This window comes from Schistocerca serialis, chromosome 8, assembly GCF_023864345.2.
Source record: "Schistocerca serialis cubense isolate TAMUIC-IGC-003099 chromosome 8, iqSchSeri2.2, whole genome shotgun sequence".
In the NCBI taxonomy this organism is placed as follows: domain Eukaryota; kingdom Metazoa; phylum Arthropoda; class Insecta; order Orthoptera; family Acrididae; genus Schistocerca; species Schistocerca serialis.
In genome coordinates, this window is record NC_064645.1 from 518,854,438 (window position 1) to 518,877,984 (window position 23,547).

The following is a 23,547-nucleotide window of genomic DNA, read 5'->3' on the forward strand; positions in this document are numbered from 1 at the left end:
TCTGTCTAGTTTGGGTCTAACAACTATCAATTCTAAATATGATGCAGAACACAATGTAACTCTTTGCTATTTTTTTTAATTAATCACCAATTTGGGTAGCAGCTCTTAATAATAGTATTAATTGTTTGTAAAATAGCTTAAAACAAAGTAACCAATAGACCTAAACTATACTATAAAATTGAAAGTATTGGCGTTTCTTAATTAACAATATCAAGAGTAATATATTCTAATTTAGGGCTTCAGCACAGAAATTAAATCATCTCATTTCTGCTCCATGTCACAACAGAAATCGCATGCATTTTGTTTCTGATGTACTCGTTGACACTAAAGTTGAAATATGTGATCATCAGATTACAGAAATAAGAAAATATTACTTTTTTGCTGCAACGTGCAGCAATACTACTTTAATTCACCAGCACATATTTTAGAGAGTGTAGCACATTATAATTAATTGAGCCCGTAGCACACTCTCTGTAAAATGGCGCAGGCGCAACAAGAAGAAGAAGATGAATTCGATCCCCGGCTTGACTTCATCATGAATTATCTCATAAAATCCTTACGAATAAAGCCCGAGAAATGGCTTAAAATGATTAACACTGACGAATTTAAGGTGAGATACAGATAAATTTCACCTACATTTTCATTTTCATTTTCATTGTCTGCTAAACGATGCAATATGCTTGAAGTTCTGTCTGTAGATTATCGCTTGCTGCTGTCAAAGAACTTAGTAAGACGAGGATATTACTATATTTCGTTGTATTTCACTTGCTTATAACAGGCATAAATTGTTAATTCTAAAATCAAACGAGGCTTATATTTTTAAGTAAAGTCCTTTTTGCTTCCAATTATGCCTTTATTGTTAAAACTACCGAAATCGTTGGGTAAGGTACTTAACTGTCTCAGATTGGATTAAACAGTCTTAACTGGATTTTGGTATATATTGACGTAACTCGATGGAACACTTCACTCATTCATAAAGTTTCTGAACGTGTGTTGGCATATCTTTCTCTCTGTGAACTCTGAATCACAATTTTTTTTTCATTTCATAAAACAGTTGCATGTATGTCCGTAGCTACATATTTTGATGAAAAATTTCTTTATTGTGTTGAATGATGAGAAGCAGAAGTAGTTTTATATGTGGTGTTTTTACGCAATTTCCTAATGGGCTGATTTCTGATCATCTGTTCCACGCTACGACAAAAATTCATATACCGAATAAGGCAAGAAAAGGATCGACTTGGAGAGGAAAATCATGCAATGCGGAAAGTAGCAATTGGGCTGGGAATAAGTAAAAGTGACTATTGAAATTCAGGTACACAGGAGAACCTCAGTAGATATGGCAGATGCGGGGAAACTGAAATTTTGATATGACACTCTATTACTTCTTTCATCTCTGACAATGATTTCCAAACGTGAGAACTGCTTCGTTGTTAAAGAGTCCCTATTAAACAGTTGCTCCTCTCCCCCCCCCCCCTCCCCCCTCTCCATCACCCCCCCCACACAAGAGAGTAGGGAAATCAATTCATTGATCGGAGGAAACTTAGTAAAGCACCAGTAAACCCCCGGTACTTTAAAGAATCGAGCTCCCATGTATAAAACACCTTCAAACCTATGATTATTAATGAGTAATGTGATAAATATTTGCTTTAACCGAGTAAGCGAGAAAAATCTTACGAAAGGTTTTGAAGCTATGCTTAAAGTTAGTTAGAATTGCTAAACGCTCTCATTATGAAACACTGTATGAATATAAAGTGGGTAATTTGAGCTCAGTTTTAATAAAAAGCTAGTTTACCACGTATCTAAATGTTTGTGACATCATATCTCCAGAATTGTGTCGTACAATGATATAGTTTTGCAGGTACATTCAATGATAGGTGTAAATACTGTATACAAAGTGTGTTGCGAACAGAGTAATAAATTAAAATATCACGGCGGATGTCGATGTTCTCTGCGCCCCATTTTAAGTACAAGATAGTTTTCACCCTTCTAAACGTGTATGACGTCATGTCTGCTGAACTGTGTGTCGTACAGTGATGTGGTTTTGTAGACTCGTACAGTGGCACATGCAGATACCGCCTGCAAAGTGTGTTAGCAAAGTTAGTGGAAAAGAATAATAAATAAAAAGGTCATGCTTGATGAAGTCTTAAAAGCGTGAAAAGGCTATGTAGCTTACACGCATCTAAATGTTTATGACTGCATTTCTCCAGAATTTTATGTCGTACAGTGATATAATTTTGCAGTTCCACTTATTGGTATATGTGGATGCTGTCTCCAACATGTGTTACGAATATACTTATTAGTAAAGAAGTAATAAATTAAAACGTAGTGTGTGATGTGTCATGCCTGATGCACGAACAGCGAAAATATAGGAAAAGATAAACTCTTTTTCTTTTCAACATTTTCTGGGGTGTCTCAGGTAGGAAAAAGTTTCAAAAAGAATTGACGTTAAGTGTAAAGTGTGTTGGAAGTCGCTAAGTGCCCTCAAACATTGGATGAATAATGTCCGGGCATTAGTACGCCATCAGTTACATTGCCTCAAGACAAACACAGAGTTTCTAATTGTAATGCTTGTTTTATTGTGACAAACTTTTAACATTAGATTATATATCTTAATGACTACATTATGACAGCACTAAAAGTTTTTAAATTCGGTCCATTATTACGTGAAATATTGAAAATAAAATTTTTGTTGCCCCTAGAAACTGTTAGGCAGGCAACCTGCAAATTGGATTGCGTAACGTGCCCTAGCTATGGGGATAATCTTATAGATTGCCAGGTTAGCCGAGAGCGCTTCCTGGATTCGGGTAGGCGCGCCGGTCCCGGATCGAATCCGCCCGGCGGCTTAACAACGAGGGCCGGTGTGCCAGCCAGCCTAGATGTGGTTTTTAGGCGGTTTTGCACATCCCACTAGATGGATACCAGGCTGGTCCCCACGTCCCGCCTCAGTTACATGACTCACAGACATTTCAAATAAAAGTCGCACTCTTTCATGATTTGCATTAGACCCGGACTGCTGGGGTTTACTTACTCTGTCCCAGAGGATGGGGGGTGGCAGCAGGGCGGGCAGCCGGTAACCCCTAAAATTAACCACGCCAAATCCGTACATAACCCTGCCGACCATGCGCATGATGCGGGACAAGGCAGTGGCAAAAAAAGAAGAAGGTTGTGCGGTTCAAACCAACGTTTGAATTACTTTACATTACTTACTGCGTAAATAGTCTGCGAGAAAAGATTAGAAAATAGTGATTTCTTCATTCTTAGACGTAAGCGTTTTGATTATCGCAACAACAAAAAAAATAGACCTGTCTAACTCTCAACAGCCTTTGGAAAAAGTGTATCCCATCCACTTCTTCGAATGTCATGAGGGTATTAAGGAACTAATGGCATGTAGTTAAGTCCCTTTAAAATCACAATCATCAGAATTCAAATGGCTCTGAGCACTATGGGACTTAACATCTGAGGTCCTCAGTCCCCTAGAACTTAGAACTACTTAAACCTAACTAACCTAAGGACATCACACACATCCATGCCCGAGGCAGGATTCGAACCTGCGACCGTAGCAGTCGCGCGGTTCCGCACTGAAGCGCCTAGAACCGCACGGTCACCGCGGCCGGCTCATCAGAAATGTTTTACAGGTTGTGGACCGAGCTAGTTGGTTTAGTGATCAAGACAGAGACGCCAGGGATCAAAATCCCCTTCCAGATGTTTATTATCCGCGATATCCTTAAATAATATCAAGCGAATTATGTAGGGTTTTTCTCCGGTCGTGCGCGAATAGGCTAGTACCCTACCACTATTCTCCCCGCTATCAACAATGTGTTAAATCCTAATTAATCTTTGCATTATAGCATTCTCCACGGGAGTTCACAATCTCAGAATCTGGAGTACGGAGGTATTTTTTATTCATATACAGAGTGGATAATCATCATTTCTCTGGTATTAGTGTCTTTTGAGTCACCTATAAAATTTAGCTCTTATGACATGTCTTGAAACAACACATTTACTTCAAAACATTTACATCAAAAATTCAAAAATGGTAATTTTATGCCTTGACTCACCATCCCCACTGGAAAAATTTCTGCGGACGCCCGTGGTGTCCTAAATAAAACAATTGTGCTGGGTAAACCAGAATTCTACCGATAAATTTTCAGAGGTGGTTCAGGAACATCTTCTAAATATTATGAGATAAGGGACCCATGGGCTCCAGCGGCTTGTTACTGAATAATAATGTAATTACGATTTATTCGGTTTGTTACTGCAATCACCTCCGGTTCTGTAAAAATATCTTCACAACAGTGAAGGAGCCTGAAATTTGCAATAACCAAAGTATGCAACATACAGCACAGAGTAATGCAACAACACTGAGACGCAAAAGTGCTGTGACGTGGTCGCCGTCGCTGCGAAAATAGTTCAACGTAGCGTCATTATGTCGCTATTGCATTACGTTCAGGGGTCCTATACACGAGATACATATCGGCCAACTTTTAATCAGTAAACCTATCCATTGTACTTCTGGGTATTACTGTTAACTCACAACTAACGCATGGGCAGTACCGAACAGATTTTAATGCAAACTTAATGGTAACGAGTAAAAGAGTGCAGCAGATACCGTCAGCGAATGGAAACAAGAGAGACATTTGCACTGTTGTGCACTATTGTGAGTACAGTACAGAAACGAAGTGCAATAACTTTGTAACGAGCCGCCACAGACCGTGGTCCCTTATACCAAAATCTCTGAACAACCTCTCAAAATTTCCTGTCAGACCACCAAAGTTAAGCGATGTCGGGCTGTGCTAGCGCTTGGAGATGCGTGACCATCCGGTCTGTCGAGCGCTGTTGGCAAGCGGGAGGCACTCAGCCCTTGTGAGGCAAACTGAGGAGCTAGTTGACCGAGAAGTAGTGGCTCCGGTCTCGTAAACTGACGTACGGTCGGGAGAGCGGTGTCCTGACCACATGCTCCTCCATATCCGCTTCCAGTGACGCCTGTGGGCTGCGGGTGACACGGCGACCGGTCGGTACCGTTGGGCCTTCATGGCCTGTGGGGAGGGAGTTACAGTAATAACATGGAGTAAAACGAGTTGCAGTTGTTTGATAAACTACTATTTAAGTGAAATATTTTCGACTAAAAACTTTAAAATTGATTCTGTGTGGGAAAAATGAGAATTAGGTGGGAGGGGAAATAGCGCGCAAACGTGTATCACTCTCTGTTCAAGTAATTTTAAACTTCGAAAATGCCATTTTGGATGCGAGCGTTACTAAACCATCCGTGGGAATCGTGGGAATCGGACGTCCCGAACTATATATGGAGTGAGCATCAGAAGTGCATAACTGGAGTTTCGTCACTCACATACGTAGCCTCCAGAGTCAGGTGATTACATTGCAGCGTAAGGCTTCCCGTAAGCACGTTGCAGGTTTTGAATGCTAGTGAGTCGCTAGTACAAACATATTGCATTTTAAATTAGCACGACTTCTGTACGCTCAGTTCGTAGGCACCTTAACAATTTGCAGCCAATATCAGGAACGAACATTCCTTAAGGGGAGGTTTACTGTATTTGGCCCGAAAAAAGCATGTTCTTTGAGAATTTTTTTCTCGGGATCTGTTATAGCTATCAGTGCCAAATTTGGTCAAAATGTTTTTTGATATTTCCTCTACAAACTGGAATTTTTTCTACCGGAAAGGCGGAAGTGCCGTCGGAACGGAACAAAATTTCGATGTAGACCTCCACGCGCGGTATGTCACAGGTCATCCGGCTCGTCTGAAATCAAAATTGAGTCGACGTTAACGAAGCATATAAGATTCTTTAGGAGTTTTCGGCCCCTTGAATCCGGTGGTCGTCGGAATGTTTGGCGAACTGCGTCGAGTAGAGTCCCAGGGCGACGTCCATCGTTGTCATGGTCTTCAAAATTACTGAATACCCTTCGTTGAAGCTCCTCACTGCCAGGAAAGTCACACAGTCTTCGCACCAGAATGCAAATTCTTGGGGGCTAACTTCCAAACACACGCGTTCAAACTTTCATTTGAATTATGTGTTTCCTCCCAAGCACCTGTACAATAACCCGTCCTCCGAAAAAAGAAAACTGGTGCGTGAGAAGAGCCGATTACAGGCAAGTGCATTTCTTTGTTCAACCGCGAATAACAAAAATTTCCGTTCCGTATACGGAAAAACCGTTTCGGGGACATCATGGGCGTCCGCAAAAATTTTTCTGGTGGGGATGGTGAGTCAAGGCGTAAAATTGCCATTTTTCAATATTGATGTAAATGTGTTGTTTCAAGACATGTCATAACTAACACAGCTTAGATGTCGCTGCTTTTTATTGTTATAGGAGAAGTAGCTCGGTGGCTCAGTGCCGGAGTATAAGCACTTGGTTTAGATCCCCGATCAGTCCTAAGATTCTTACCCGTTTCTAATCACCTGTTTCACCTCTGGCAATGTTTTTATGTGAAAAAAATGGTGAATTATACCGTTAAACTGTAGGTCCCTCTATACATTGGTGGATAAGTCAGTTCAAAGGTCAGAGGAATGCAAATGCATACCGCCTCCAACAGGACAATGCCTGGTAAAGCACTGTTGTGTTCAAATCAGTCTTTGGATTGAACACAACTTTACTACAGGAAAAGAAGGAATAGCCTCAGTTACTTTATATGTTTTGAGTTGCACTTCAACGAATTACTGAGTCGCTGCTTTAATAAATTATGCTGCGACAGCACTGTAAAATGCCAACGGCCTTGCCGCAGTGGTAACACCGGTTCCCGTCAGATCACCGAAGTTAAGCGCTGTCGGGCTGGGCTAGCACTTGGATGGGTGACCATCTAGTCTGCCGAGCGCTGTTGGCAAGTGGGGTGCACTCAGCCCTTGTGAGGCAAACTGAGGAGCTACTTGATTGAGAAGTAGCGGCTCCGGTCTCGTAAACTGACATACGGGAGAGCGGTGTGCTGACTACATGCCCCTCCATATCCGCATCCAGTGACGCCTATGAGCTGAGGATGACACGGCGGCCGGTCAGTCCCGTTGGGCCTTCATGCCCTGTAGGGAGGAGTTGTAGTTTTAGTTTCTAGCACTGTAAAATGGCATCCTAGTACGTCAAAGTGATAATCTGTCAAAAAACTTCGAATTTGAAGCTACGACGTGGAGCGAATTAGCAGTCTGGCACATTTTGAAATATTTTTAGTGATGAAATTATAAAGCTTCTACTTTCTGGTAATGTTTCTTTCATCTTCATTTATCCTTGGGAAACTAAAGTATTAATCACAAGCAATCATTCTCCACATCGTAATTACTAGTACAACAGTTAGTTTCCTATAAAATGAGCGCAATAGCTTTAATACCTGTATAATCAAGAGGAAATGGTTCAAATTGTCAAACATTCAGGTGGTGGGCAGAAACATGGAAGCACCAGAAACACAATACATTAACATGCCTAATGCGGAGCAGAAAAACCGTTGGCATTCGAAACAGCTTTCAGGCGTCTCGGAATGAATCAGTACAGATCCTTTATAGTTTTCAAGGAAATTTTATGCCATTCCTCCTGCAAAATAGTGGCAAGTTCAGGGAACAGGTGGATAGCAATCACGTATCATTCTTTCCAAAATACACTCCTGGAAATTGAAATAAGAACACCGTGAATTCATTGTCCCAGGAAGGGGAAACTTTATTGACACATTCCTGGGGTCAGATACATCACATGATCACACTGACAGAACCACAGGCACATAGACACAGGCAACAGAGCATGCACAATGTCGGCACTAGTACAGTGTATATCCACCTTTCGCAGCAATGCAGGCTGCTATTCTCCCATGGAGACGATCGTAGAGATGCTGGATGTAGTCCTGTGGAACGGCTTGCCATGCCATTTCCACCTGGCGCCTCAGTTGAACCAGCGTTCGTGCTGGACGTGCAGACCGCGTGAGACGACGCTTCATCCAGTCCCAAACATGCTCAATGGGGGGACAGATCCGGAGATCTTGCTGGCCAGGGTAGTTGACTTACACCTTCTAGAGCACGTTGGGTGGCACGGGATACATGCGGACGTGCATTGTCCTGTTGGAACAGCAAGTTCCCTTGCCGGTCTAGGAATGGTAGAACGATGGGTTCGATGACGGTTTGGATGTACCGTGCACTATTCAGTGTCCCCTCGACGATCACCAGTGGTGTACGGCCAGTGTAGGAGATCGCTCCCCACACCATGATGCCGGGTGTTGGCCCTGTGTGCCTCGGTCGTATGCAGTCCTGATTGTGGCGCTCACCTGCACGGCGCCAAACACGCATACGACCATCATTGGCACCAAGGCAGAAGCGACTCTCATCGCTGAAGACGACACGTCTCCATTCGTCCCTCCATTCACGCCTGTCGCGACACCACTGGAGGCGGGCTGCACGATGTTGAGGCGTGAGCGGAAGACGGCCTAACGGTGTGCGGGACCGTAGCCCAGCTTCATGGAGACGGTTGCGAATGGTCCTCGCCGATACCCCAGGAGCAACAGTGTCCCTAATTTGCTGGGAAGTGGCGGTGCGGTCCCCTACGGCACTGCGTAGGATCCTACGGTCTTGGCGTGCATCCGTGCGTCGCTGCGGTCCGGTCCCAGGTCGACGGGCACGTGCACCTTCCGCCGACCACTGGCGACAACATCGATGTACTGTGGAGACCTCACGCCCCACGTGTTGAGCAATTCGGCGGTACGTCCACCCGGCCTCCCGCATGCCCACTATACGCCCTCGCTCAAGGTCCGTCAACTGCACATATGGTTCACGTCCACGCTGTCGCGGCATGCTACCAGTGTTAAAGACTGCGATGGAGCTCCGTATGCCACGGCAAACTGGCTGACACTGACGGCGGCGGTGCACAAATGCTGCGCAGCTAGCGCCATTCGACGGGCAAAACCGCGGTTCCTAGTGTGTCCGCTGCGCCGTGCGTGTGATCATTGCTTGTACAGCCCTCTCGCAGTGTCCGGAGCAAGTATGGTGGGTCTGACACACCGGTGTCAATGTGTTCTTTTTTCCATTTCCAGGAGTGTAGATCAAAAAGGCTCAATAACACTGAGATCTGATGACTGCAGCGGACACGGGAGATGCGGTAATTCATCCTCGTGCTGACAAAACCAGTCCTGGACGATGTGAGCTATGTGAACAGAGGCGCTGTCCTCTCGGAACACCATATCACCATTGGGGAACAAACATTGTACCATGAGATGGAGCCGATGAGCCAAAATGGCCATATACTTCTTGACTTGCAAAGTAACCATGGAGCCCATGGAAGAGCACGATATTGCTGCCCAAACCATCACCGAATCCAGTCATGTTTCACTCTTAGGATATAGACTAGGTCAGAAGGTGGAAACAGGGTGAAACAGGAGACATCTGAACAAATGGCTTTCTTCCAGTGCTCCATAGTTCAGGTTTTTCGGCTTCAACACCACGTTTCCCTCTTATGCGTATTTGCATGGCTGGTGAGAGGTTTATGAATCCCAGTTCACCCTGCAATTCCCTGCTTCCGGAACTCTCTTCGTGTAGCTTTGGTGCCGACAGGGTTCGCGAGAGCGGTGTCCAGTTCTGCAGCGACTTTTTTAGCTGTCGTTCTCTTATTTTTCGTCAAAATCTCCTCGATGAGCGTCCGTCACGATCACCCCATGTTCTTCTTAACATATTTTTTGAGCACGAGCGGTGCTATAGTGCGAAATGCATCCTCAACAGCACTGCACAGTTCTACATCTACATCCATACTTCGCAAGCCACCCGACGGTGCGTGGTGGATGGTACCTTGAGTACCTCTATCGGTTCTCCCTTCTATTCCAGTCTCGTATTGTTCGTGGAAAGAAGGATTGTCGGTATGCTTCTGTGTGGGCTCTAATCTCTCTGATTTTATCCTCATGGTCTCTTCGCGAGATATACGTTGGAGGGAGCAATATACTGCTTCACTCTTCGGTGAAGGGATGTTCTCGAAACTTCAACAAAAGCCCGTACCGAGCTACTGAGCGTCTCTCCTGCAGAGTCTTCCACTGGAGTTTATCTGTCATCTCCGTAACGCTTTCGCGATTACTAAATGATCCTTTAACGAAGAGCGCTGCTCTCCGTTGAATCTTCTCTATCTCTTCTATCAACCCTATCTGGTGCGGATCCCACACTGCTGAGCAGTATTCAAGCAGTGGGCGAACAAGCGTACTGTAACCTACTTCCTTTGTTTTCTGATTTTTCGGATTGCTTTTCCTTAGGATTCTTCCAATGAATCTCAGTCTGGCATCTGCTTTACCATCGATCAACTTTATATGATCATTCCATTTTAAATCACTCCTAATGCGTACTCCCAGATAATTTATGGTATTAACTGCTTCCAGTTGCTGACCTGCTATTTTGTAGCTAAATGATAAGGGATCTATTTTTCTATGTATTCGCAGCACATTACACTTGTCTACATTGAGATTCAATTGCCATTCCCTGCACCATGCGTCAATTCGCTGCAGATCCTTCTGCATTTCAGTACAATTTTCCATTGTTACAACCTCTCGATATACCACAGCATCATCCGCAAAAAGCCTCAGTGAACTTCCAATGTTATCCACAAGGTCATTTATGTATATTGTGAATAGCAGCGGTCTTACGACACTCCCCTGCGGCACACCCGAAATCACTGTTACTTCGGAAGACTTCTCTCCATTGAGAATGACATGCTGCGTTCTTCGCTTGATGCATAACGACATGCAGATACGCGCGCTTTATTGACTCCCCATAGTGAGTTATCAGGTGTGGTGAGGGCAGGACTTCTAGGCGGCCATTGTAAGGCAGCTGGTGCTGCTGCACCACAACCTATCGACCGCCATGGAAAGTGTTCATTTAGGAATTCGCGCACTGCAAGAGCGTAATGAGGAGGCGCTCCGTCCTGGTGCAAACGTATGAGTCCTGTGAGGCCTCTTTCCTCAAGCTGAGGTGTTAACCATGTTTGTAACATGTGTAAATAATCTGTGTCGTTCTAAGTCCCTTCACGAAAGTATGCTCCAAGTAGACGCTATGGCGTCTTCGCTGCTCATAAAATTACGTCAGGCGGTTTCCTTTCTAATTCGATTAAGTAACGACGATTCTCTTTGGTCCAAACAACAATATTTCTAGTAAGTGAGGTGTGATAAATGGCACATTCTTCTGAAAACTTGATCTTGACACGGTTCACTGCACTTATAAATTGAGCTACGAAAGAACAGCACCCTAAAACACGCTCATTCCAGTCTGTATCATGATAAATCGTTTCCGATCATCGGTCGAAAGGGTCTGACCTTAAAGTCTTTGTTCGTGTGATCTCGCGTTATTGTCTTCAGTACACCGAGTTCAGAAGCATGTTTACGTGTCGACTTTTTTGTGTTGGCAGAAGAGCCAACACCGTGTTACTAGAGGAGGCCGAAATGCACGCGTTTTAGCTCAGGCAGGCTGGCGCGAGGAGGGAAGAACTATACTGACGAGAGGTCTGGAACATGACAACGAATTAGAATTCAGAAAGCGGACGCAATTAGTTTGATACTTAACTTTAATCCATTAATGATGAACGTCGCTCTTGACGGTACATGAGTCGCAATATTATCTGTTCAGAAGACATAGTAACTGAATATGGCGCCTTGCTAGGTCGTAGCAAATGACGTAGCTGAAGACTACGCTAAACTGTCGTCTCTGCAAATGAGAGCGGATGCAGGCAGTGAACCATCGCTACCAAAGTCGGCTGTACAACTGGGGCGAGTGCTAGGGAGTATCTCTAGACTAGAGCTGTCGTGTGGCGGCGCTCGGTCTGCAATCACTGATACTGGCGACACGCGGGTCCGACGCATACTAACGGACCGCGGCCGATTTAAAGGCTACCACCTAGCAAGTGTGGTGTCTGGCTGCGACACCACAGACTTCATCCAAGATTTTTCAGTTGAAGCAGATACTCCGTCACATGTTTCTTCTCGTGTCTTCTTCCTTCCACTCCGCTGCCTGTCTTTAACGCTGCCAAAAACAAAAGCAAGTCGTTCCCAATCCAGAAGTGTTGCTTTTCGTGGAGGAGCCGTATTAAACCTTTCCTAGAATGCTCCCATAATCTGTCTCGTTCTCTGCCATGTTTGTCGTTGTTCATGCATCCACATACTTGTCACTAAGCGCTCCTCACGACTGCGACTGTGGCTGCGAAAATGGTCCTAATGGCTCTGAACAGTACGGGACTTAACATCTGAGGTCACCAGTCCCTTAGAACTTAGAACTACTTAAACCTAACTAACCTAAGGACATCACACACATCCACGCCCGAGACAGCGGTCGCGCGGTTCCAGACTGAAGCGCCTATAACCGCTCGGCCACTGCGGCCGGTCGCTCCGAAAATATGTGAACGTGTATTCCAACGATTGATTCCAACAACTGATAGGGAGAAATATAGCTCACATCCCTGCACAGTAACATCTGATTCTAAACAGGGGTTTCAGTGGTATGAGGACTACTCGTCCATCACGTACATAATTAAACGTTAGAGATATTCTCAAATTTTAAGGTCCACTTCTACAGAGACGAATGAAATGGCAACAGACCTAGTCATGGTTCAAATGGCTCTGAGCACTATGGGACTTAACTTCTAAGGTCATCAGTCCCCTAGAACTTAGAACTACTTAAACCTAACTAACCTAAGGACATCACAAACATCCATGCCCGAGGCAGGATTCGAACCTGCGACCGTAGCAGTCGCGCGGTCCCAGACTGAGCGCCTAGAACCGCTAGACCACCGCGGCCGGCACCTAGTCATGGAACTAAGAGTTACACTAAGATAAAAACAGTCCTTAATTTTAAAAATATTTTGCAGTGTAATTGTTCTTGGATGACGGTGTTGTCACGTTCGATGAATATATGTGCAATGTCCTCGTCAATGAGGCAGGAATCACAGCTTGCAGATGGAATTAATTTTCACAAATATCTCGTTTTATTAGTATTCATGTGACTTGCTCTTAGTCTCTTAGCCTCTCTTCTCGTTAGCGTTAAACTGAGAAACCAAGAGTGGGTGGAATCTGTTGCTGAAGACCATGTGTCTTTGAGGTTGCGGTCTGTGTCCACAACAGTTTTTCCGTCGTGTGCTCTCGTAAAAGAGAATGAGGCACACATCGAGTTGGTACATACTAGAATGTCGTTGACTTGTAAGTCGGCTATGTACAGAATAGCTTGATGAACGGCGTATAATTCCACGGTTAGTATCGACGCTTCAGTAGACAACAGGAAAGATTGTCCGCGTCCTATTAAATCATCAAAAAATGCGGTTCCCGCAGAGACTTAAATTTTGGGACCATCCGTTTACAATATCTACCACTCATGTCGATTACGATCCAATTTTGACAGCGTAAAAGCTCTCAGTTTACTCGCCGTCACGGAGCGCAAGTAATTACAATCATAGTTGTGCAATAGCTCGCAGTTTGCGATTGCTAGGAATTTGCCACCGAAAGTAAGGCCTGGCTATAATCAGGTGTCTTACAACTCAGAATCAGAATCTGATTTTCAAACTGACGGTCTGGTTTTACTATTTAGTCTTACAGATGCTGAGAAGAAATGTTTTAGCAAAGTGAGTACCTGAAAGAAACGCAGCTCTCGTGGACAATTTTGGTAACACATGATTTGTTCTGATGTACAATTTAAAAACTACTATAGGCAACAGAAAATAAGACGACGAAGTTCTTAGTTTGATAAATATCGTTTCTTACTAGGTTATAACTGTCCGTCATGAGCTTAATTAAACATTGCGAAGGTTTTCGAATCCCCATGACGTGTAAATACTACCTACAGAACAAATTCTACTGATTTTCTTTCTAAGTGGATTTCTGCGATAACTGCACAATTTCGTCAACGTGATTTTGTCTGACGAACCTGTAACAGATTAATTTTTTCCAGATGATTCTCTTCCGAAGAGTGCTACAAATGTACACTACAGAATGAATGATGGAACAGTCTCGCAAACTGTTAGTAACGTAGCATGTGCAATGTGGATACATATGCAGCCTATTTACCTACCGGATACGACTCAAGGAATACAAAGGAAATTGCTTCCTTGTTCGAAAGTAACCGAATTTTCTGATACCAATAGCTGTGGGGTACTCGTATGTGGCAGTATAAGATCAAAAGAAACGCCTCCTAAAGGTGATAATATTAAACTCTTAGTGATTAACTGCCGAAGCACTCGCAAACAATATGCCAGCGTTTGAAGCACTGCTAAATAACAGCGGAGCTCACGTAATACTAGATACAGAAAACTGGTTAAAACCCGAAGTTGAAAACAGTGATACTTTAGGGAAAATCTAAGTGTCTATAAAAAGGACAGGCTAATGGTAAATGGAGGACGTGTAGACAAAAAACTCAGATCCACCTGGATAGAAATTGAAACAGCATGTGAGATTGCCTGGGAAAGACCCAGCATCATGGGCAAGCAAAAACATATAGTCGGATCCTTTCATGAACTCCCAGACTTGATAGCCGACGTAACCGAAAATTCTAGATAAAACCTAAATTCTCAAGTATATGAGTTCCCCAGCCGTACTGTCATAATCGGAGGAGGCTTTAATCATCCGACAAGCAGTTTGGAAAATTACACGGCCGGACGCTGTGGCCGAGCGGTTCTAGGCGCTTCAGTCTGGAACCGCGCGACCGCTACGGTCGCAGGTTCGAATCCTGCCTCGGGCATAGTTGTGTGTGCTGCCCTTAAGTTAGTTCGGTTTAAGTAGTTCTAAGTTCCAGGCGACTGATGACCTCAGATGTTAAGTCCCATAATGCTCAGAGCCATTTGAGCCATTTTTTGAAAATTGCATTTCTGTAAGTAGTGTACATGACAAGACGTCCTACGAGACATCACTAAATGCCTTCGCTGAGAACTACATAGAACAGATCGTCCACAGACTCACACAGAAGAGAAACATATTGGACCTAACAGCAACAAATTGAACTGATTGCCTTGACGTTGTCCACAATGAACTGGTGTTAATGACCACAAGGCAGCTGTGGCAGCAATGACTATTGAAGCGGAAAATGCAACAAAAAGAATTAGAGGGATTCTTTCTTTTGCTTACGCCTTTGTCCCACAGTTGTTTGGTTACAATCGGATTTGGCAATGTTAATTTGAAGGTGTGGCTGGATGCCCTTCTTGCCCCGCCATTCCGCCCCCCCCCCCCCCTCCCCGTCCTTCCCCCGTACAGAATCAGTGTACCCCAACTGTCTGCGACTAGCGCGTAAATCATGAAATAGTACGAACGTGTTGCAAATGTCTGCGAATCGTGTAACTGAGGCGGGACGTGGGGAGTAGCCCGGTATTCACCCAGTGGGATGTGGAAAACGGCGTAAAAACCACATCGAGACTGGCCGGCACACCAGCCCTCGGGACCGGCGCACCTACCCGATTTTACAGGAAGCACCGCATTAGCGTTCTCGGCTAACCAGCCGGGTCAAGTATAGGGCTTACCATCAGTAAACTAGATAAAGAGGCAGTAACTTCATTTCTCAATGAAAAACTCAACATTTAGCTCTGGAAAGATGTATGTAGAAGAACTGTGGCTCAGATTTAGAATAACAACTGATCATGTCCTTTATAGATATGTACCTAGAAGAATAGCTCATGATGGAAGGAACCCTCTATGGCATGTAGTCACAGTAAAGAAACTTCTAAAGAGACGGAGGCTACTGCATAGTAGGTGTAAAACAAAAGCGTAAGGCTATAGACAGGGAGAAGCTGTAAAATGCGTTTGGATCCCAAGAGGGAATTACGAGAATCCTTCAACGACCACTGTAGCAGATTTTATTGACTTATCTCTCACAAACCCCAAAGAAATTCTAGTCATATGTTAAGTCTGTTAGTGCTACCAAAATTATTGTCTAGACACTCATGGACGAGTCAGGAACTGAAACTGAGGGTACCTAAGCGAAAACAGAAATGCTGAACATAGTTTTCAAATGTTCCTTTACAAAGAAAAGTCAACGAGTGTTGCCTCATTTTAACTGTCGCACATCTGCGAAGATGAGTGATATAGATAGTAGTATCTGTGACGTTGAGAAGCAGCCGCAATCGCTACGCTGAACTAAGCTCCATGGACCGACAAAATTCCTATTAGATTCTACACTGAATTTGCTGCCGATTTAGCTCTAACAACAATCCACGGTACATCCCTTGCCCAGTGCTTGCCTAGTAGTTGGAAGAAAACACAGACCGCACCCGCCTGTGAGAATGGCAGGAAAGTGATCCACAAAACTACCGTCCAGTATTTTTGAAATGCATTTCTTGCCGATTGTAGAACATATGCTGATGTCAAACGTTATGAGGTATTTCGAACAGAATGACCTCGTCATGCTAAGAAGCGTGAATTCCAAAAACATCGGTCATTTGAAACCGAACTCGCACTTTTCTCACATGACAATCCGAAAGATACGATTAGGGCAGTCAAGTAGATACTGTATTTCTCGATTTCCGAAAAGCATTTGACTCAGTACTCCACCTACGCTTATTATTCATATTACGACTGCATAGTGGATCGAGCGAAATTTTAACTGGATTGAGAACATCTTGGCAGAGAGAACACGGCATGTTATCTAAGATGGAGAGTCATCGATAGACGTGAAAATAATTTTAACTTTACTGAGGGAAGTGTGTTGGGATCCTTCCTGTTCATTTTGTACATTAACGACTTTGTAGACAAAATTAGTAGTAACCTCAGACTTTCCGAAAATGATGAAGATATCTACAACGATGTACTGTCTGAAAAACCTGCACAAAAGTTGAGTCGGATTTCGATAGATTTCACGATCACGTATGCTCAGTTGTAGGTAAAGCATGTGGCAGATTTGGGTTGATTAGTGAATACTAGAGAAATACAATCAGTGTATAAAGGAGACTGCTCACTTAACACTCGTGCGATCCATCCAAGAATATTAATCAAGTGTGTGAGATGCATATGAAATAGAAGCAACGAGGTACACTGAACATGTATAGTGAAGGACAGCACGAATGGTCACAGTTTATTTGACCTAAGGGAGAGTGTTACGAAGAGGCTGTGTAAAATGAATTGGTAGACGTTGCTAGAGAGCCTACTTGTGTAGTTTCAAAAACCAGCTTCAAATGACGAATAACGCGATTTACACAAGTGTGCAAAACTTAATGACGAAGGTAGCTTCCACAAGATGCGTCATAGTTAAGTAACATGTATCGATGAAAGTTGGGCCAACATAGAAACAACTGGTACAGTACAGTTCAGAAGATAACTGAAAGAAATGAGACGAAGGGAAATGACACTTTTATTCAAATTACATTCAAGTCACTGCCATTCATGATGGCCCCCTGGAGATTACAAAAGAGGGGAAATGGTTCTTGACGGGGTGTGTGGTCACCATGGATGGCAAAGCATGGTCTACAGTGTGCTCTCATGCTGGCAACAAGATTGGTAAGGAGTTCTTGTGGCATTGTTCCAACAGCGACGTTGACAATGGTGGATGGTCGTTGGTACACGTGGACGTAATGCTTTATGTCTCCCCAACACATCCTCACACTTGCTGTGTGGGATTGAAGTCGAGTGAACAGGTAGGTCAGTCTATTCAACAAGGGTCTTCTCGTTCGAAAAAGCTCCTTCACCTCCACTTTTCGATGTGATCGCGCATTGTCATCCATAAAAATGAAGTCAGGGCCGAATCCACACCTGAAAAGACACGAATGGGGAATAAATACTGGGTTACAGTGACATTGACTAGTATGCAACATTATGCCTCCCCTCAGCATCACGTCTGGACCACGCAAACGATGATGTTCGACATGGTTCCTGGGTGCATTACGTGTTCCTACCTCTCGCCATGCGAGGATACATCCACAATCGCTACTCCAAATGAATGTGCTGTCATCCGAGAAGAGCACGCCACCCCCACTCTCCCTCGTTGGTCCAGTCCCTATACTCTTGGCACCATCGCAAATGGTGACTACAATGTGCGAGTGTCAACGGAACACTATGTACTGGTCGTCGAGTAAAGAGATCATACTCATGCAGTCGTGTGATTGCTTGCCTTGCAGTCCCGTTAAACGTAGATGGTATTGGACCTGCTGTTTGACGTGAGTCCCTTCTTGCCTGTTGCACAGTGCAGTTTCGTCTACTGCTGTAGTTAACCGTGGGACCGCCTCCTCTCCCTCAGGCAGAAGTGTCTATGATTCGGAACGCTTCCCATACACGTAAAACAGTGCTGTGAGCAATACCAAATGCTCGGTTACACTCGGCATATTCCGTCCTTCCAGTTTCTCAATGATTCTTCCCCGTGTGAAGTTAACCAAATAATGCTATGCAACAGTGAAGAACATCACCACTGTGCAACGTAAATGCTTTCTGATTGACGCACAGTCTTGTCCCTTTCCTTAAACTTCCTAATGTTGCGCGGCCGGCCCCATTTGGCGCTGCAGTCACACTGACCGCAGTATGTCCGTGTTCCCCGGATTTGTCATAGTTATTAGGGTGTCATGGAGGGGAATGGGGTTATACAACTGTCTGGGGAGCCCCTGGATCTTTCTTTACGTCGGGAGAAATTCAATTGATCGGAAATAAATATATTTTAATAAAGTTTAGTTACGTAAAATTCACTAATTGAGGACCTGTGTCGCTGTAATTTTGTTGGTTTTGTATTAGGAAATAAGCGGCAAGCATACTTACACGCTCTCCAGCACACAATTTCGCCGCGCGGGATAGCCGCAAGGTCTCTAAGGCGTCTTGTCACGGTCCGCGCGGCTCCCCCCACCGGAGGTTCGAGTCTCCCTCACGCATGGGTGTGTGTGTTGTCCACAGCGTAAGTTAGTTTAAGTTAGATTAAGTAGTGTGTAAGCTTAGGGACCGATGACCTAAGCAGTTTGGTCCCATAAGATCTTACCACAAAGTTACACACATTTTCCATACTTACTGTATCTGTTGGGAACAATGAGAAGCCGTCAACAATCGAAGATCGCATGCATCGCGCCGTCGCCCCGCCCCCCAAACGGTTGTGCGCATGACAGCTAATGTGAAGTGTACGTTTCACGCCACACGTCCGTGCCACAAACATAATATCTCGATACTTAAGTACATGTTCATTAAGATTTCGTACCTCGTCACGGTTTTGTATGTATCAGCCAACTTATCGTCGACAGATGGGAAAATAATCTGGTTTGACTCAAATATCTTTTGTGCAGGGTTGGCAGTTGTAAGTGCTAGAAGGCCTATGCTGAGCACACGCCATGTGACATCCAACTTTCTGTTCCCAGCAGAGAGACTTCCGGCAACATGATGTCTCACTTCCATTCATTACTACCGGGTAGTTTATTAATTATGTGACTGCATCTGGCTCGGCCGTAAGTTTTGTAGAGCAGTTTGCTTGTAACTCTCTACGGGGGGATCGCGGAGGACAGGATTAGATTAATTACGTCGCGCACAGAGGCGATTAAACGTTCTTCCACCGCACATGTGTATTATTTCTCTGCAGCAAACTGTATATGGAAGTCAGACTGACCATTTGTCAAAATAAGAGTTCTCGTAATCTATCTATCCCTCTATAAAGACGGTTCAGTATTCTATTGTGAACTGCATGCTCCAAAAGTTTAGGGAAACACAAGAGGGTGGAGGGGGCGGGGGAAGAGAGAGTTGGCTCTGTAATTAGAGGCCATTTGTGTATCTCCGTTTTTATATATGCTTAATGGCAGCCGTTCATAAAATAATCTTGTCTCAGCTGCTTTCAAAGATAACTTGGTGTGTGTATCTGCGTGGGGGGGGGGGGGGGGGGGGGATGTACTATAAAGCCAGCACAAGATTCGATTACTCTGGTTGGAATAATATCCTAACCAGAAGAGTTTCTACTTTTCAATGACCTAACGACTTTTACAATCTTTGTAACCGATTATTAATGGCCGTCTTTTGTCCCTGTGCTTTCAGCTACTGTTTGGTACAATCCATAGAATTAGGAAGCCAGTGATTTGAATTTAATATCACCTGTCTTACAGCTTTCACCAGGGAGTTCAATATTAAAACATTTTCTTCAGGCAAATATTAAACATCACCAATACATTTGGGAAAATGCATTTTTCCAAATTAGTTAAGCATTGTTTGCTTTTCTTCTTTTCTTTCTTCATTTTGCCTAATAGGTGCCAGATTATTTTTGCTTTGTTCTTGGAATTTTTAATTTTTGTGTCTGCTGCATTGTTTAATTGCCTTTTTGATGATATGGTAAATAAATTTGTGTTACTGCTTGCAGTGTTGCTTCAATTCCTGATAGAGCTAGTCCCCTCCATTAAATAAAGCTGTTTCTTCCTGGCATCTGCAGCTCGCGGTCCCAGGTTCGATTCCCAAGTGGGTCAGGGATTTTCTCCACCTGCGGATTGGATTTTTGTGTTGTCCTCATCGCTGCATCATCACTCGGGGAAAATGGCAAGACTGGACAGTGGAAAGATTGGGAATTTGTACGGGTGATGACAACTATGCAGCTGGAGCACCCCACAAATCAGATATCATCATCATCTTGCACCATAATTGTCATTGACTTGTTGTAAAAGGAAACTGGTTTCATGATGCTGAATGAACAATTTTAGGAAAGAATTAAATTTTGCAACTACATTATGTCCATGACAAATTTTTTACTCTTGTTTACCCTATAAATTCTCTGTGAATAATGTAACTGAGTCAGCAACCATGAGTCTGTGAAATTTTGTTTTCCCTTGTAGGGTTAACGTGATTCAAAGAATAATATTGCTGCCATTTTACCATCATGGTCACATCCTTACCTATCCCTTCTGCATACTCTGTTGCTACTGAGTTGTTAAACCAGTCACTAACATCCTCATTTACTTCATTGTCATTTACATCATTGTGATTTCCACCCAAAATGTCCTTCAATTTGGGAAAGTTATGGTAATCACTTGGGGCCAAGTCTGGGCAATAAGGCAGCTGTTCAAAATTTTTTTACTGAAACTGACAAAGCAATATTTTTAAAAAATTGTTTAAAATAAAAAATGATAATTTTCATTGGTATAAAAGGAAATCCTTTGGCATTTGAGCAGAATATAGGTGAACATTACCCTGCTGCTAAGCAAAACTAATGCTTTTTGTTTTGAACAGCGTGAAAGTGTTGTTGAAGGGTTTGACAGTAGGCTACTGCATTTATGGTCTCTATCTAGACATTAAAGTTGATGAGCAAGATACCATTTCATTTGCAAAACACTGTGACCACAATGTTTTTCATTCTCAGAATTTGTTTTTTTTCTGATTTTGTTGGGGATCATGAATGATGCCATCCCATTGACTAGTGCTTCATTTCTGCACTTTTATGCAAAATCCAGGTGTTGTCGCCAGTAGCAATGTGGTTCAAAAACTCGCCACCATCCTTGCCATACCAATCGAGAAAAACTGTACAGCTTTGATTCATTGTTTTTTGTGTTCATTTGACAAGAGTCGAACCCATGTGGTGTATGTGGTAATGTAAATAATTAAGGACTAAGTCATTCAGTCAACCCGGCATAAGCTCTCGCCCCAGTACACTTGCAGAACAGCAGTCCCGACATTGTGTATTCAGCTGCCGCATTGTAGTTGTATAGGATAGGGAAGTTTACCATCTTTTTTATGTGCTTTTCAATGACTCAGGTACGCAATCATTCCATGAATTGACTTACTCCTAAACTATTTACATTCTGATTTGAGTTTGTAAGTCACAGCTGTAGGTTGATCTGATTGTTCACCATAAATATTCATCTGTCATTAATAATGATGCAACATTTTCAAACTGAAGCTTCATTCATCACATTTCCATAAACTTTGGTTACCTGTCTGTAAATTTTGAAAGCGTGAACTTATTTTTGCATTCAGAAACCATTTTACACTGTGAACCTCACATTTGATAGGGTCCTTAATTTTATTATGCATTTGAAAATTACATGAATAAACAGTAAATGAATTTTCCTACTCGCTGTTAGCATCATTTTGGCACCAACGATTAGGAAAGTCTATGACACAGAGGCAGGGGAAGGGGGAGAATTGTGTGGCTCGTCAGATGAAAATGTTCTTTACTTTTAGAATAATGCATATAAAAAGCATAGTTCATCAGGTTACCCCTCCACTCAGAAAGCTGTTGCATGGAGCAACTGTTACACTGACTTCTAAATAATAGATTTCAGCTATCAGTTGGTAGATCTAGCCTAGATTTTAGCTAAAAACTAGCCATTCTCAATGCTAAGAAAACAAGAGGTACATAGTTAGATGATGTCATAAAAAAGTTGCAGTTAATGGCTTAACTCATATGGTTTGTATATTACATACCACTGTCTTTTTTATTTTTATTTATTTATTTATTTTCAATGCATGTAACGCCTGTTGGTCAGGCTTCATCCACAGTTGATTGAATACTACTGTTTGTGGAGGCAGGATCTATGGAGAACACATCGGTTGGTTACATGGCGCCATCTATGTGAACTACCTATAAACCTCAAGGGAAGTAAACCATTTCAAATTTAATTACATAAAATGAAACATAAGTAAAATTCTTACATTGTCTTCCAACTTATTTCATATTTATCATCAAGTAATGAAATTTCCATGTTCACTCCTTGTGAGTCCGTTATTACTATTAAAACCTTTAAATTATGTCAGGTGGGTAAATCTTTTTTAAATTATAAAACACTAGAAGACACGTGCTGTATACACCTATTAGTTGATATGGCTTAAATATATTTATTTTTATATTATATCTCCCTTTATTAAAACATAATAAGTACATTGTTCATCATATTTACTAAATAGTTCATAGATGGCACAAACATCAGTCAGATGCATGGTTATTACAATTTGGCTATTCCGCTATAGATATAGGGGGTGCTAACCTCTTTTTCCCTTAAAACCGATTTTCCTTGTAAATGCAAAACAACCAATACATTGAATTGCTGTTAATAATACTGTTTATGCATCTGTCCTAACATATCATGGACGAAGTTCTGTGGGTTCACAATTATACTCATCGTACATGCATGGTATAATGCAAATGGTTGCTAGATATTGGCAAGAAGGCAGGTGTTACCTCTTTCCCCCTGAGTGAAACCATACATCGGTTCCCAGCAACAAGTCCTTGAACAACTCTCAGGACTGTGCATTTTTCACAACAACCTGATCATTAATCAGGTTGCTGCCATCACAAAAATACCATCAGCAACCTGATTAATGATCAGGTTGTTGTGAAAAATGCACGGTTCTCTGAGTTGTTCGAGGACTTGTTGCTGGGAACCGGTGTAGGCTTTGACCCAGGGGGAATGAGAAACACTTTTTTTTTATTGAATTTCATTTCCCCCCGAAGGTGTGGCGATGCTAATAAAAATCACAGGAAGCAGACAGGTAAAATAGTAGACAGACAATTAAAGAAAAAATCATGGTGACGGTCTGGTTTCTGTTCGCAAGAGATATAAAAATCACACCCAGCAACAGTATGATTTCCGTTCGCAACACTTCAGAAAAGACGCACAACACTTAACACTCACTGGAAACACTGCACTAAAAAGTCAGCATGAAGATGACACACCACAGCCAAGGGCAGATTGGTGGGG

General features: G+C 43.0%; 1 protein-coding gene and 1 pseudogene across 1 annotated transcript in view; both read left to right on the top strand.

Moving 5' to 3' along the window:
* Positions 1–478: 478 nt before the first annotated feature.
* LOC126417101 (dynein beta chain, ciliary-like) overlaps positions 479–23,547 on the top strand; it is a 159,384-nt gene continuing 136,315 nt past the window's right edge. Inside the window, exon 1 of the mRNA XM_050084996.1 lies at positions 479–610. Coding sequence (XP_049940953.1) covers positions 479–610 — 132 coding nt within the window. The remainder of the gene's footprint in view (positions 611–23,547) is intronic.
* LOC126417918 (5S ribosomal RNA) lies at positions 6,718–6,835 on the top strand (annotated as a pseudogene).